Source organism: Eubalaena glacialis, chromosome 4 (assembly GCF_028564815.1).
Source record: "Eubalaena glacialis isolate mEubGla1 chromosome 4, mEubGla1.1.hap2.+ XY, whole genome shotgun sequence".
Lineage (NCBI taxonomy): Eukaryota > Metazoa > Chordata > Mammalia > Artiodactyla > Balaenidae > Eubalaena > Eubalaena glacialis.
Genome location: NC_083719.1, coordinates 159,036,213 through 159,051,226, shown reverse-complemented (window position 1 = coordinate 159,051,226; position 15,014 = coordinate 159,036,213). Strand labels below are relative to the sequence as shown.

Genomic DNA, 15,014 nt, shown 5'->3' with positions numbered 1-15,014 from the left:
TGGTCATGTTTCATGACCACATAGGATTCCATCAGTGGAATCTGCATCCCTCTATCAACACGGCATCTAGGCCTCTCCACATCTTCGTTGGCACAGTACAGCTGATGGTTTTATGGCGAAAGTTTCTTACTTCTGTTATTTTTTATGATGTAGAGTACCTGCCTAAAGAGGATCATTTTTAGGGCTTTGTTTTTTGTCTTGATTTTGGAACATCCAAGTTTGTCCATGACATACATGTTCTTCCTCCTGTGGAATTCCAAAACTGTTGCACCACTGTGAAATCATGCTTCAAGTTTTATGATGGGAAAAGTGGATTCAATCTGTCTTTTGGTTGAACTTTTATTTCAATTGGATTTGTTGTTGTTGAAAGCAAAAGCAAAAAGCGAATGATAAAGAAGTCTTAAAATAAGATTTGGAAGAACTCTGAAGATCTCATCTCAGAATTAGGCTCATTTGTTGGTTTGGTGCAGAACCCTCCTTGAGTAGTGTTTTGCAGTGCCGGGCACTGCACTTGGTCTGCGCTGCGCTTTCTAATTCTGTGAGCAAATGCAACTCTGTTCGGTAAACTTCTCTGTAGCCCACACACGACCTCCAGCTCTTCCCCAATCGATTTTCTCCATGTGTAGGATCAGGATTAATCTTTAATTGTTGACACAGACACTTAGAAAACATCCCTTCATCATGTCTGGAAACATATTTCAGTACTAAGCACCAACCACTGGGAGAAAAAATAAGTTTGCAGATACATTTTAAAAAAAAAAATATTATGTCTCCCCTACCAGATTTTATTTTATTTATTATTATTATTTTTTGCACCTCATGGCATGTGGGATCTTAGTTCCCCGACCAGGAATTGAATCCGGGTGCTCAGCAGTGAAAGTGCGGAGTCCTAACCACCGGACCACCAGGGAATTCCCTGCAGGTATAGTTTTAAAGAAAGGCATGTCACTGTACTCCTGGAGACTACAGGGGAAACAGGTGAGGGCCTCCCAAGTGCCCGCCCTGGACAGAAGGGTCACGTATTCTTCCTTGTGGTGTTTCTTAACAGCCCCATCCCAACCCCTGAGAGATAGGCTTCACCCTCCCAGAAGTGACAGTGACCAGCCCCAGGTGGCAGCGTGCACCCGAGCCTGGGTGACCTGACTCCTAGCTCTGAGCCCTTTCTGCAGCCTCACAGCAGCCCCCCATGGAAACAATACTTTAGCTTGGAGCAGTGGCAGCTTTTTCTGCCAGTGTGGACATCCTCCACAGGTGTCCGATGTGGAGGGTGGTGGGGAAGACTTTAGCTTTAAGCAGAACTGGGTTCACATCCCAGCTCTGTCATTTCTCAGCTGTGTAGCGTCAGGTAAATGGCTGTTTTTCCAAACCTCAGTTTGCTCATCCGTTAAATGGGGATTATAGTACTTGCCTCATAAGGTTTCTGTGGGGATTAAACAAGTTGATATGTCCAAAGAGCTTAGTGCATCGTACACATCCTGAAAATTGTTCTTCTTGTTGGAATTCTTCTTTGACTGAGTCCAGAAGGAATGTCTCTGTTTGCTAATTGGACAGGAGGTCCTGTGGTTACAAGAATGATCTTAAGATCTTTTTACCACTGGGGTTCTGCCATCCTGTTAAGGCCATACAGAAGCGAAAAAGGTATTAACACATGTCCAGTCTCTGAGTCAATGATGGAGAAATGTGACTTGGTTGTTGAAGAAAGGCAAAGACTGCATTAGCTTCATAGCCACGTTTTTTCAGTCTCTCATTTGAGCAGAATGAGATTTTCCACTTAAGTAAAAAATTTCAGTTTTGACCAAAATAAAAATCTAATTATTCACGAAAATTATATGGATTTTTTCAAACAGCCAGTAAATTTGCTTTAACTAATGTTAGTCTGTTTTTGTGGTTGTGCAATATGGCGCAAATACTCCCAAATGCTCATGATTAAACTAATGAATTGGAGGCCTCACACACATCTGCTTCGATTCATATTGGTAAATGAGAAAACCTTTATTTTTCTGATGTAGCCACAAAACCTTGGTGGGGGGGGGAAGTGCCTTCCAATGGGTAATATGAACTTTTAAAACAGAATTTGCTTCCAACTTTATGTTGTGAAACGAATCATAAAGTAGTTAGAAAGAATTCTGGTGTTTTCAGAAGACAATTTAAATAAAATCTACTTAACTTGGGCCTCCAAGGAGGATCATCACACAAAAACCAGGGTCTATCCATTTATTTAACTGTGTCTTTTTGTGTGATGTATGGGCTGTTATCATCTACAGCATCTTGTTTTCAGACCCATCTTGTGGTTCAGACGAACGAAGGACAAGTTCACATGGCGATGGGATTAGAGTATGTGGGTGTGAGGGTGAGCCAGTGCTAGGGCTGGGAGAGTGCAAGAGTGTGCATGCGTGTGGGTGTGTATGCGTGTGAGAGCAAGTGTGCACACATGTGAGCATGCTGCCTGTGTGTGAGTGTGTATATACATGTGAGTGCACATATGTGTCTAAGTGTGTATATGAATATAAGTGTGTGCATGTGTGGGGGTGTGTATGAGTGTGTGCATGCACATATGCACACTTATGTGCACACAGGAGCTGGGAAGGAAGCGGGAAGGGTGAGACCAGCCTGACCTCTTGCCTCCCCACAGAAGTTGTGCCACCTGGAAGACCCCCTGACTGGGCCTGGCACAGTTCATGCTCTTGCTCCAGAGCTGGGAGACCTGGGTTTGAGCCTGAAGCTGCCTCTAAACTGGCCACCGTGTCCTGGGACAAATTAGTTGGCTTTTCCAAGCCTCAACTTCCTCCTCTAGAAGAAGGGTGATGGTGTCTGCTTCACTGCTTTTCTGTGAGGATGGAGTAAGGCCCCTTCCCAGGACTGCCCCGGACAGTGAGGGGCCGGGAGTTCCCTCCTTAACCACTCCCCACTTGGCTAATCCTAGCTTCGGGGCTGCCGGGACTGCTAACATCAATGCCAGGTCCTTCCTGGGGACAGTTCCTCCTCCTCCTTCCGGCTCCTATGATGAAGCTCACACCTTAGGCGTGGCCTTGAATGAGTTGAGCTGGAAGAAGCACCATAGTATAACTCAGCCCAGCCGGTCCTGGTTCTGCTGATGATCTCTTCCTGGGCTTTTGTTCAGTTAGCGCTGCCTCTCTGAGTCCATGCCGTAGGCAGGTCTGGCCACTGCGCATTCTTCTCACTCATCTTCCTAAATATTCTCAGCGGTGTCTCCCTCTCCTCACCCCATCAACCCTCAGTGCCTCTCATCGCCTGTGGGCCGGTAAGGTGAAAACTTCTCAGTCTGCCTGGCATCAAGGCCCCAGGTCCATTCAGCCTTCTCTCACTTCAGTTCACTTGGGGATGGTGGGGAATCTGAAGGAGACATGGGGTTGGGGTCGGGGTGTCTGAGGGACCCCATCAGTGTCAGTGTGCTGGTGCTGCCCTAACAAAGTACCACAGTCAGGGTGGCTTAAACAACAGATGTTTCTTTTCTCGTAATTCTAAAGGCTAGAAGTCCAAAATCTAGGTGTCAGCAGGTTGGTTCCTCCTGAGGCCTCTCTCCTTGGCTTGCAGATGGCCATCTTCTCCCGGTGTCCTCACATGGTCTTCCTTCTGTGTGTATCTGCGTCTGAATCTCCTCTTTTTAAGAGGACACTAGTCATATTGGATTAGGGCCCTAATGACCTCACTTTAACTTAATTACCTCTTTAAAAACCCTATCCCAAATACAGCCACATTCTGAAGGATCAGGGGTTAGGACTACAACACATGAATTTTGGTGGGGGACACGATTCAGCCCATACCACCATCTAATCAGACTTGACACATCAGGGAAACTCCAGGCGTTCACTGTGGGCAGTATCAAGAGGGCAGGGGTCAGCAGGAACAGTTGGAGCCCAGTGTGGGGATTCAAGCAGGCCTGACATGGCAGCTGGGCTGTGGTATGGAGGAGGCTTGGAGGCCACACATGGGAGCAGCCTGAGGGCTCTCCTCAACATGTCAGAAGCCATGATGGAGGGAATTCCCTGGCAGTCCAGTGGTTAGGACTCTACACTCTCACGGCTGAGGGCCCAGGTTCAATCCCTGGTTGGGGAACTAAGATCCCACAAGCCGCTCTGTATGGCTAAAAAAAAAAAAAAAGCCATGATGGAAACTGTTCATTCCCCTCCCATGGCTGTTGATGGGATTTCTTTCTGTCAGGCCAGTGTGATGAACCTTAGAAAGCGGGTTCTGATGGGAAGTCATGTGTGTCTCCTTGAAAAATAATGAATGGGAACATGAATTAACGATTACTGAAGACTTGCATTTTGTTTGCAGACCAAACCTTTCAAAACACACTTCTGTATTTTGGGACTGAACAGGGACCTTTAAGGAAATGTTTGCCATTGTGGTTTAGAAGAGAGTCACTCAGCATGCCAATGGGAGTCACTGATTAAACCCACATTGCTAAGAGAAAAGTTTCTGAGCTCCTGCCAAATGCCTGGTTTGGGCTAGCTGCTCTCACTGGTTGTCTTCACTTGGCTCTGCCATGATGTTTACCTGACCCCGAGGTGGAAGCTGAGGCTCAGGGTGGTGAACTGAGGCTTCCCGAGCCCAGGATGCCTGCCCCACCAGCCGGCCAAGCCTGTGGGAGCCAGGACCTGGGTGCCCTTGTCCTTTGGCTTTTGTTAGGTTATACTTGAAGTGCACTGAACTCCACATATTTGAAATGTGTAATTTGCTACATTTTGACATATGTGTACACCTGTGAAATCCCCACAGATGAACATGTCCATGACCCTCAAAACTTTCCTCTTTCCCCCTTGAATTCTCTCCCTTCCATTCTTTCCCACCTGCCACGCAAGTATTGCTGATTTCTACACAATTAATTAGCTTTCCTTTTTTTAAGATTTTTGTAGGAATGGAATCACACAGTATGTATTCTTTGTGGAGGGAGGGGAGCCTGGTTTCCTTCACTCAGTATAATTATTGAGAGTTTCTTTGATTCTTTTGCATACACTGTTAGTTCATTCTTTTTCATTACTGAGTAGTATTATATGGCTATACCACAATTTGTTTATCCATTCACCTGTTAATGGATATTTGGGTTATTTCCAGTTTGAGGCTGTTACAAATAAACATCCATGAACATTCATGTACAAGTCTTTGTATGGAATATACTTTCATTTCTCTTGGGTATAATACTTTGGAGTGGAATGGTTGATCATCTGATAGATGTGTGATTAACTTTTTAAGAAACTGCCAAACCATTGTTCAAAAACATTGTATGATTTTACATTCCCATCAGCAGCATATGCGAGTTTCATTTGTTCATATAATGTATTTTTTCTTTGGCCGCTTTTAAGATTTTCTCTTTATCCCTGGTTTTAAGCAATTCAATTATGATATGCCTTGGTGTAGTTTTCTTCATGTTTATTTTGCTTAAGTTTCATTAAGAGTCTTGAATCTGTGAGTTTATCGTTTTCATCAAAATTTGAAAAAGTTCTTGGCCATTTCTTCTTCAAATATTTTTTTCTGTTCTGCTCGTTTTCTCCTCTCCCTTGGGACTGCAATTACACACGTATTAGGCCACTTGAATCCCAAAGTTCACTGACATGCTTTCTTTTTAAAATAATAATTTCCCTCTGTGTTCATTTTGGATAGTTTCTATTGCTGTTTACTAATCTTTTCCTCTGCAATGTTTAATCTTGCATTAATCCTTTCTACCCTATTTTCCATCTCAGACATGATAGCTTTCATCTCTAGAATTTCAGTTCAGGTCATTTAATATCTTTGATCTCTCTACTTAGGCTTTTGAACATACACTATGCAGTTATATTTCTTGTTTTAAGGTCCTCGTGTGCTAATTCTAACACCTATGGCAGTTGTGGGTCATTTTCAATTAACTGATTTTTCTGCTCATTATGGGGCCTATTTTCCTGCTGGTAATTTCTGATTATATGCCAGACATTTATGAATTTTACCTCTTTGGGTGCTGGATATTTTTATATTTCTATCAATATTCATGAGCTTTGTTATGTCATAGATGTTACTTGTAATAGTTTGATCCTTTTGGATCTTGTTTTTAAGATCCATTAGGTGGAATCAGAGCTATATTTAGTGTAGGGTTGATTATTGCCTACCACTGAGGCAGGACCCTTCTTGGTATCCTACTCAGTGTCTGAACAGATGCTCTTCCCAGCCCTGTGTGAGAGCTGGGCACTGTTCCCTCTAATCCTTTCCCTGGCTTCAGGTTGTTTCTTCACACACGTGCTGATCAACCCTCTGTGGAATACCCTGCGAGGACCCTTGAAGGTCTCTGTGGTTCTCTGTGTGCAGCTCTCACCTACCAGGTCCTCTGCTCTGCAAACTCTAACTACCTTGGCATCCCTGCACTCACAGCTGCCAGGTTCCACCCGTATTTCCTCTCCCTGTGCCACATCCTGGAAACTCTCCCCAGGCAGGAAGACAGAGTAGTCGTTTTCTGTGTCTCTGAGGATCAGTCTCTTTCCTTGCTTGATCCCTATATCTTTAAAACCATTGCTTCATATATCTTATTTGTGGGATTTCTATTTTTGTTTGGGTTTTTGATATTGTTTTGGGCAGGAGAGTAAATCTAGTCATTACTACTCCCTCGTGCCTGGAAGTAGAAAACCATAATGTGACCTTTTAAATTTGGGGTAATAATTTTAGATTTATAGAACCATATTGTACCTATGTACCTATGTAAATCTAGTCATTGCTACCTCATCTTGCCTGGAAGTTGAAATCCATGATGTAGCCTTTTCAATTTTTTGGAATACTTTTAGTTGTATAGAAACATATTATGTACATATGTACATAACCATAGTACATTTGTCAAAAGTAAAAAATTAACTGTGATACAATACTCCAGCAGGTGGAATTCTAAGATCGCTCCCAAGATTACCACCCCTTGCTGTACACACTTTGTATAACTCCCTCCCCATGAGTGTAGGCAGAACCTGTGATTATGATGATATGATTGAGTTACTCAACCTATGATTGAGTTACATTAAAAAGCTTATCCTTGGTGGGCCTGACTTAATTACGTGAGTCCTTAAAAGAGACTAGACCCTTCCTTGAAGCATGAGAGGGTGTGTGGAGGGGACCACATGGCAAGGAACTGTGAATGGCCTCTGGCCAGCAGTTAGAAAGAGAATGGGGGCCTCAGACCACAGGAACCACATGGACTTGAAAGAGGACCCAGAGCTCTAGAAACCCTCAGATGACACATTGACTTTAGCCTCATGAGACCCTGAGCAGAGAACCAAGTTCATCGTGTCTAGACTTCTGATCACAAAAACTGTAAGATAGTAAATTTGTATTGTTTTAAACTGCTGATTTGGTGGAAATCTGTTATGCAACAATGGAAAATGAATATAATTACTATTAACTAAAAAGAACCAGGTCAAATTCATGAGTAACAATAACCCACTATTCATCTAGCAAGATTTCAATAAAGATTAATGTGAAAAAAAAAAAAGACTAATGTGAAGACAAGCATGAAGCCATGGACCACTCCCGTCACCTCCAGTTTTCAAGATTATTTTCACACTCTCATATTGTGTCTCAGTTGGAGGTGGTTAGAATTCTGATCAAGAATGGATCTATTATATGAGAAAATATTTGCAAATCATATATCTGATGAGGATGTAGTATCCAAATATGTAAAGAACTCTTACAGCTCATCAACAAATAGACATACAACCCAATTTAAAAACAGACAAGGGGCTTGAACAGACATTTCTTCAAACAAGATATACAGCTGGTCAACAAGTACATGAAAAGATGCTCAGCATCATTAGTCATTAGGGAAATGCAAGTCAAACCCATAATGAGATACAGCTTCACATCCATTAGGATCTGTTGGTGAGGATGGAGAGAAATTGGAACCCTCATACACTGCTGGTGGGGATGTCAAATGGTTCAGCCACTGTGGAAAATTTTGGTGGGTCTTCAAAATGTTAAATATGGAATTATCATATGACCCAACAATTCCACTCCTAGGTATATACCCAAAAGAATTGAAAACAGGTATTCAAACAATGCATGCACGTCCACTTATGTTCATAGCAGCACTATTCACAATAGCCAGAAGGTGGAAACAGCCCACATGTTCATCAAGGAATATATGGATAAACAAATTGTGGTATGTACATACAATGTAGTACTATTAAGCCATAAAAAAGAATGAAATACTGACACATGATACAAAGTGAATGAATCTCAAAAACATTTTGCTAAGTGAAAGAAACCAGACACAAAAGGTCACATACTGTGTGATTCTATTTATATGAATTATCCAAAATAGGTTAATCCATAGAGACAGAAAGCAGATTGGTGGCTGGGAAGAGGGAGGAAAGGGAAGCAATTGCTTGATGGGTACAGGATTTCCTTTTGGAGTAATGGTAATGTGTTGGAACTAGACAGAGGGAACTACATAAAGGGGGTGGTTGCCCAACATTATGAATCCCCTAAAGGCCACTGAATTGTTCACTTTAAAATGGTTAATTTTATGCTATGTGAGTTTGACCTTAATTTTTTTAAAAAGAATAATCTGTTATAGAAAATAACAAAGTTATATCTTAATCAGTGGTAAGTGACTTTGTAATTCTGCTATCCATTTCTTAATGTGAACTACAGACTTTATTTAGATCTTCTCACCAGTTTTTCTTCTAATGTCCTTTTCCTATTCCAGGATCCCACCCAGGAGACCACATTGTATTTAGTGGTCATGTCTCCTCCTCAGTATTTCCTTGTGTTTTATGACTGACAATTTTAAGACATATTGGTCAGGTATTGTGTAGAATGTTGCTCAATTTGGGCTAGTCTGATGTTTCTCATGATTAGACTGGGTTACTAGTGTTTGGGAAGAATACCACTCAGGTGGATTGACACTATCGTGACATCATGTCAGTGGTCTATGATGTCAACATGACCTATCACTGGTGACATTAACCTTGATCACTTGATTAAAGTGGTATCTGCTAGATTTCTCCATTATAAAGTTACTGTTTTCCTTTCCCTACTCTACATTTTGGAAGTAGGTCACTAAGTCCAGGCCATACTCAAGGAGAGGGGAATTTAGCTCCACCTCCTGGAGAGGGAAGTATCTACATATATTACTTGGAATTCTTCTGTAAGAAAGATTTGTCTCTTTTCCCTATTTATTTATTTATGTATGTATTTATTTATCTGATCATTTATATCAGTATGGACTCATGGATATTTAATTTATTCTTCGGATTATAATTCAATACTACATCACTTATTTTGTTCCTTAAGTTGCTCCAGCTTTGGCCATTCTGAATTCTTTTGCTTTGGTTTTGTTTCTTTGATGTACCGCCCCCCTTTTTTAAAGCACTTCCTTACTTTCTGGCACTGCAAGATACTCTAGGCTTATCTTGTATTTTTCCTGCCCTGGCTCTAGAATCAGTCATTTCTCCAAGGAGTCATGGTTCTTTTTATTGGAAAATGGTATTTAGAAACCAAGATCTAGGTGCTGAATGTGCTTGTTGCTACTAGGGTGTCATTGGCTGTAGGTCTTCTCTGCAGGCAGCTAGGGTTATTATTCACTCTATATTCACATAACTGTAATTATTTCTGTATGCATCTGTCTGTGTACATAACATAAACATGAGCTCATAGTAATGTCTCTGACTAATCCAGCTTTCCCCTTTGCTTATTTATAACTTCTTTCTTGGACAGTGAGAAACCAGGCTCTCATTACCCATAGTTTATTTACTCACTTGTTCAACCCCAATATATATGTATAGTAATTTCAAAATTGCTACCCTGTACCCCTGTGTGAAACAACTATACCTACCAGAGTATAGCATTTATGGACAGTTCCTTTGGTCTTCAGCCTTACAGTTCTCAATTGAAACACTGTTTTGCAAAGTGACTTAAGTCAGTTACATGTTTTTCCCCACTACCTTCAGTGAGGTTATGTCACATAATTTTAATATAGTTATATTAATTTGTTTCAGCCTGCATTCCACCCTGGGATTTTCCAGCATCCTGGTTATTTTTTAAAATTTGTATCCATTAAAGTTTCCTCTTTGTGATGTATGGTCCAATAGTTTTTGACAAATGCTTGGAGTATATCCATCACCCCAGTACCATGCAGAACAGTTCCATCACCTCACAGCTCCTCCATGAGTCTCCTTGTGTTTCATTCCTTCTACTCCCTCAACCTTTGGCAACCACTGACCTAATTTCAGTCCCTATAGTTTTGTATGGCCTGGATTTTTTTTTATAGCAACTCTTTTTATTAGACATGAAAATTACTGGTAAGCAGAGGTTCTCTTACTTTGTGGTTGAAGTTAGTTGATACCTGGATTCAAGTCCAGTCCTGACACTTACATTGCCCTGAGTCTCAATTTTCTCATCTGTAAATGAGTATAAAAAAAAATAGTCCTAGCCTCATGGGGGTTCTTGGGAGGACTCAATAAGATAACAGTTGTTGGCGCAGTGCCTGGCACATAGTAAGTAATCAATAAACTTGATGATAATAATACTTTATATTTGCTATCCTCATCATCACCATGATCATCATCACCATGGTGGGATATGAAAAAAGAATATTAAAGAGGCCAGGAAATGCTGCCGTCTTGAGTTGTTGGTGGCCATAAGAATGTACACATGGGCCCTTCCCTAAAGAAGGCAGAGAGGATGTGACTGTAGCAAGGCAGGATTGATCCTCCGAAAGTCTTCCTCTGGTGTTTGTGGTGCCTGTGTGTATTATCAGGGTTGATCCTGGAGTTAGTTAGGGCTTTCTGAGGAGACAGAATCATCTGTCTGTCATTCAAAAATTGCCCTAGGCAGGGAGATTTTAGGGCTTCATTTTGGCTTTTCTCCTCCCCAGGATTTTTTTTTTTTTCTCGCTGAGATGATATTACAACACGGAAAGAACTTTAAAGAAGTAAATCACTGTAATCCCTACACCCAAGTGGGTTTATGTTTTGGTAGTTGCTGCCATCCCACGCCTGCATTTTTACACATATGTAAACATTATTGATTGTATCATAAACATTTTTCCTTGTTGCTACATAGTCTTCATAATGATTTTTGATGAAGATATGACAGTTTCATGAAGGGGATTCACCATCCTTCACTAAAGTACTCCCACTGTTTTGCGGCACAACTTCATGAGTATCATTTTTTTGCTCCTGATGATTTATTTCCTTGGGATATACTCCCTAGAGTAGGAATTTTCTGTCAAAGGATAGGAACGTCTTTGTGGCTTTATTTGTAGCATTTTGCAGAAATAAAGCATTACATCCTTTTTTGTATATTAATCTATATTTCATCAAAATACAGCTGTTCAGGGATGTGATCAAATATTTGGTGAAGAGTTTGAGACTAATGCTTCAACAGATCATTGATAAATTTATCATCTGACCATGTAATGCTTTTTTGGAAACCATGATTTTCTCTGATTAGTTTTCTCTCAGCTCTTGCCACCCCCAACTCCAAGTTCTCCTTCTCAGTACTTCTGGAGGGAATGCTCCCAAAGTCTCCGGTCATTTCTCAGAAACTCATTCTTTATTTACTTTTGGAGTCAGGACTTGTTTGCATATGTAAAACCAGGACCACATTGTTTGCAGATGCTAGGGGTGCTGCCAGATAATTGAATGTAAAAAGTTGAGGCTTTTGAATCATTTTTACAAACCAGGACACAAAAGAATATTTTCTTACAATTAAAAAAAATAATAAAGACATGGAAATAAAGATCGCGGGACTAGGTTTCTAATACAGACATTTCACTTTGTGTTCCTAGTAGGGACGTTTCAACTCCAGAGTTGGGGGGGGTGGGGGGTGGGGAAGATAGAGGACTAAGATAAAACTTTGCAGATTCACTATATAATCCAGAAAAACAAATGCATAAAAGGAGTTAGAATAAATAACGAAACAAAAACTCAATCAGTTATTTATGATCCCATCTACTAGCATTAACAATACGTTTTTCCCTTTCTTGAATAGTTTTCTGTTTAGTTTTTGTTTGAAGATAAGAGTAGCTTAAAAGTAATTGTGTTTCCTATCAGTATTTGATAAAGCCCCCTTCCCCTTAGGGGACCCGCCCAGATGTGACAGCACTTGTTGAAAGCGAATTGTTTTTTACCATTAAATGCTTTTGTTATTTTTTTAAAAAAAGGAAATTAGCGTAGCTTCTAGTCTTTCTAGAAATGATAAAAACAGATGAGAGCTTCTCATACAAATTGACTGGCTTAAACTAGAAGGCTGGATTCTTTTTCCAAGTGAATTTTGAAATCTGTAATAGTACCTGCAAGTACAATGGGGGAAAAGTGAGTTCTGAGGTCCTGCTCACACCTGCATCGCGGGCACCTACTGCAGCGTTCCAGTTCAGTAAGGACGGGCATGGCTGGGAGGCTCCACACTCCAGTGCACATGGCCTGGGGTCGGGTGGGGGTGGGGGTGGTATCTGCTGCTGCTGTGGTCTCACCCACCTGGTAGGAGCCTGTGGCAGCTGCGGGGGGATCTCTGGAGGCTCAGGGCCAGCCCGGACTGCTCGCAGGGTGGCTCGGCCCGGTGGGCAGTTCTAGGGAAGAGTGCCCCAGGCTTAAGCAGGAGTGAGTGGCAGGTGTGGGTCTGGACAGGAGCTGAGAGCCCGGGCCAAGAGGCCTAGGCAGGTTCTGATTTCTGGGACAAGCCGAGGCCTTGCGGGGGTTTAAGAGGTGTGGGGAGGATAGAAAAGTTCTGTTGTGGTACTGCTTTCACAAATACCTCCACCACAGGGTTCAAAATCGTACATCCTCCAGTTCTCTAAAACCTTGGCCTTAACTCCATCTCTTGTCAGTATCAGCCTCTGTGGCCCATCTAGAAAGTGAGGGCAAGGCTGGCAGATTGGAGTGGAGGTGGAACTTGGAAGTACTTTGCAGGGGCCAGAGCCTCCCCTGGTTACGTTTTTTATTTGAGGCTCCTGGTCCTGGGCTGTTCAGCCCATTCTTATTTATTTATTTATTTTCTTACTTACTTACTTATTTATTTATTCATGGCCGTGCCGCACGGCTTATGGGATCCTAGTTCCCTGCTCAGCGATTGAACCCAGGCCCTCAGCGTGGAATCCGTTATAACCACTGGATCTCCAGAGAATTCCCTGTTCAGCCCCTTCTTATGTGAAAATTCCAGGCTTGGTGATCAAGGGCTCAAGACTGGGAGTGCCCTTCTCACCTCCTCGAAAACAGTGATTTAAAAATAACATTTTTGTTTGTTTGCCGTGCTATTTTCCAGGTATTTGTATTTGCATTTTTACTATGTTTTTTATTGAGAAAAATTACATTTTTAGGTTTAAACCTTAAGTAACCCTTTTAGTGGTAGTATGCATTTTTAACTCAAGTTAACACATTTGGGATTTGCTTTGTTTTGCTTTTAGGAAGTTTTTTTGTTTTTTGTTTTTGTTTTGTTTTTTCCTAGAGAAAGGTTAATGCTTTGTATATTGTCAGGACTCAAGTCTTGGCTAGTTTGGGGATTGTGGGCCAATTGCTTCACTCCCCTAAACCTAGATTTGGGATTGGGGATTAATTTCTTATTTTTTCCAAGTTTTTATCCCGTCTGTGAAGCAGGGACAATAATTCAGGCCTCAGAGGTTACCTGAGTGTCACATCAGGTGATGATTATGCCAGGGCTGTACTGTGAGTTGTCATAATAGCAGAGCTGTGACTTTTGACTACATTTCTGTGGTAGTTCTTTTCCCTTCACCCAAATCTAGCACAGGGCTGGGCATGTGTAGAGATTCTTGTTAAATTGTACTGAACTAAATTTTCTAGGCCAAGGATCCCCACTGGTAAGAAGAAAGGAAAATGTCATCCGGGTGGATTAGCCCTGGGCCATTGGGTCTGAAGCCAGTGGGCTGGGAGGGGCTGCAGCCAAGGGGCCTCTGGGGCTCCCTGGGGTTGGATAGGGGTGGTCTCCGGAGCAGGGAAAGATGTTCAAGAGCAAGTTTTGATTGGCCCTACCTGGCCTCCCTCTGCTCTGCCCTCCTATCTTCATGCCAGGGACTACCGGGTCCGTTTGTCATTCCTGGATTTGTGTTTGAAAATGTTGTTAACAAAGCAGAAGCCTTTCATCTTCTATTCAGGGACTCCCAAGTAATTGCTTAATGTTTATTTCTGTTTCTCCTCCCATTCTAAAACTGCCTGTAGAATTTAATGACCTTTTAAAAACTGTTCTTGAAAGCACCAACACCACCACTGTAGATCTTTCAAATATGTTGGTTTTTGCTGTTTTTCCACTTCTACCCCTCTCCGCTCCAAAACTCATCCTTATTTTTTCCCCCCTTTTCTTCCTGGTTCAGAAGATGGAGGGACCAGTCAAGCTCCGGACAGTTCGAGAAGCACCGACGGACTGTGTCTGTCCCCCAGGTAAGTGGATGTTTAATCGTTGCTGGCTCCTGACTTCCATAGGCCTGGTCTTCTCTCTCCTGTCTACCCGAAACTGCCAAGGCCATGGTCAAGAGAATCACCGTGGGTTTCAGGCTGTCTGTGGTACCTTGTGGACTGTCCTGGGGCCTTTCTTCCTACATCATCTTCCCTGGTAGGTGTGTCATTAAAGATTCCGGCAAAATTAACTGACTTGGTTTGATGGGGATGGTGGTATTGGTGGAGGAGCTAAGCAACTCTTCGAGATGACTTACAATAAAGGCTTAGATGCTAGGAAAGTGGCAGCCATCCCCTCTTAAGATGGAGAAACAGACATGAACCATCCAAACAGTGTTAACATTGCGACCCTAGCTCTGTTTCGAACATAAGGGTTGGTGGGTAGAGGAATAATCTGGCAAATATGGTTTTTTTTGGTTTTCATTTCTTTGGTGGAGGTAGAGGAAAGGAGCAGGAAACATGGTCTGATTTGTTCAAACAATCATGTGTCTTGGGTTTTTTTTTTTGTTTTTTTTTTTATTCAGACACAGATACTGTATAATTGCTATAGTGTTTAATGTCTTCACATGTGGGAGGGCTGGTTCCAATTCTGCCCTTTTTTTAAAAAATTTTATTTATTTATTTAATTTATGG

General features: G+C 41.9%; 1 protein-coding gene across 1 annotated transcript in view; it reads left to right on the top strand.

Moving 5' to 3' along the window:
- Nucleotides 1–15,014, top strand: part of COL23A1 (collagen type XXIII alpha 1 chain) — a 370,865-nt gene that overhangs the window by 7,764 nt on the left and 348,087 nt on the right. Inside the window, exon 2 of the mRNA XM_061188529.1 lies at nt 14,300–14,366. Coding sequence (XP_061044512.1) covers nt 14,300–14,366 — 67 coding nt within the window. The remainder of the gene's footprint in view (nt 1–14,299; nt 14,367–15,014) is intronic.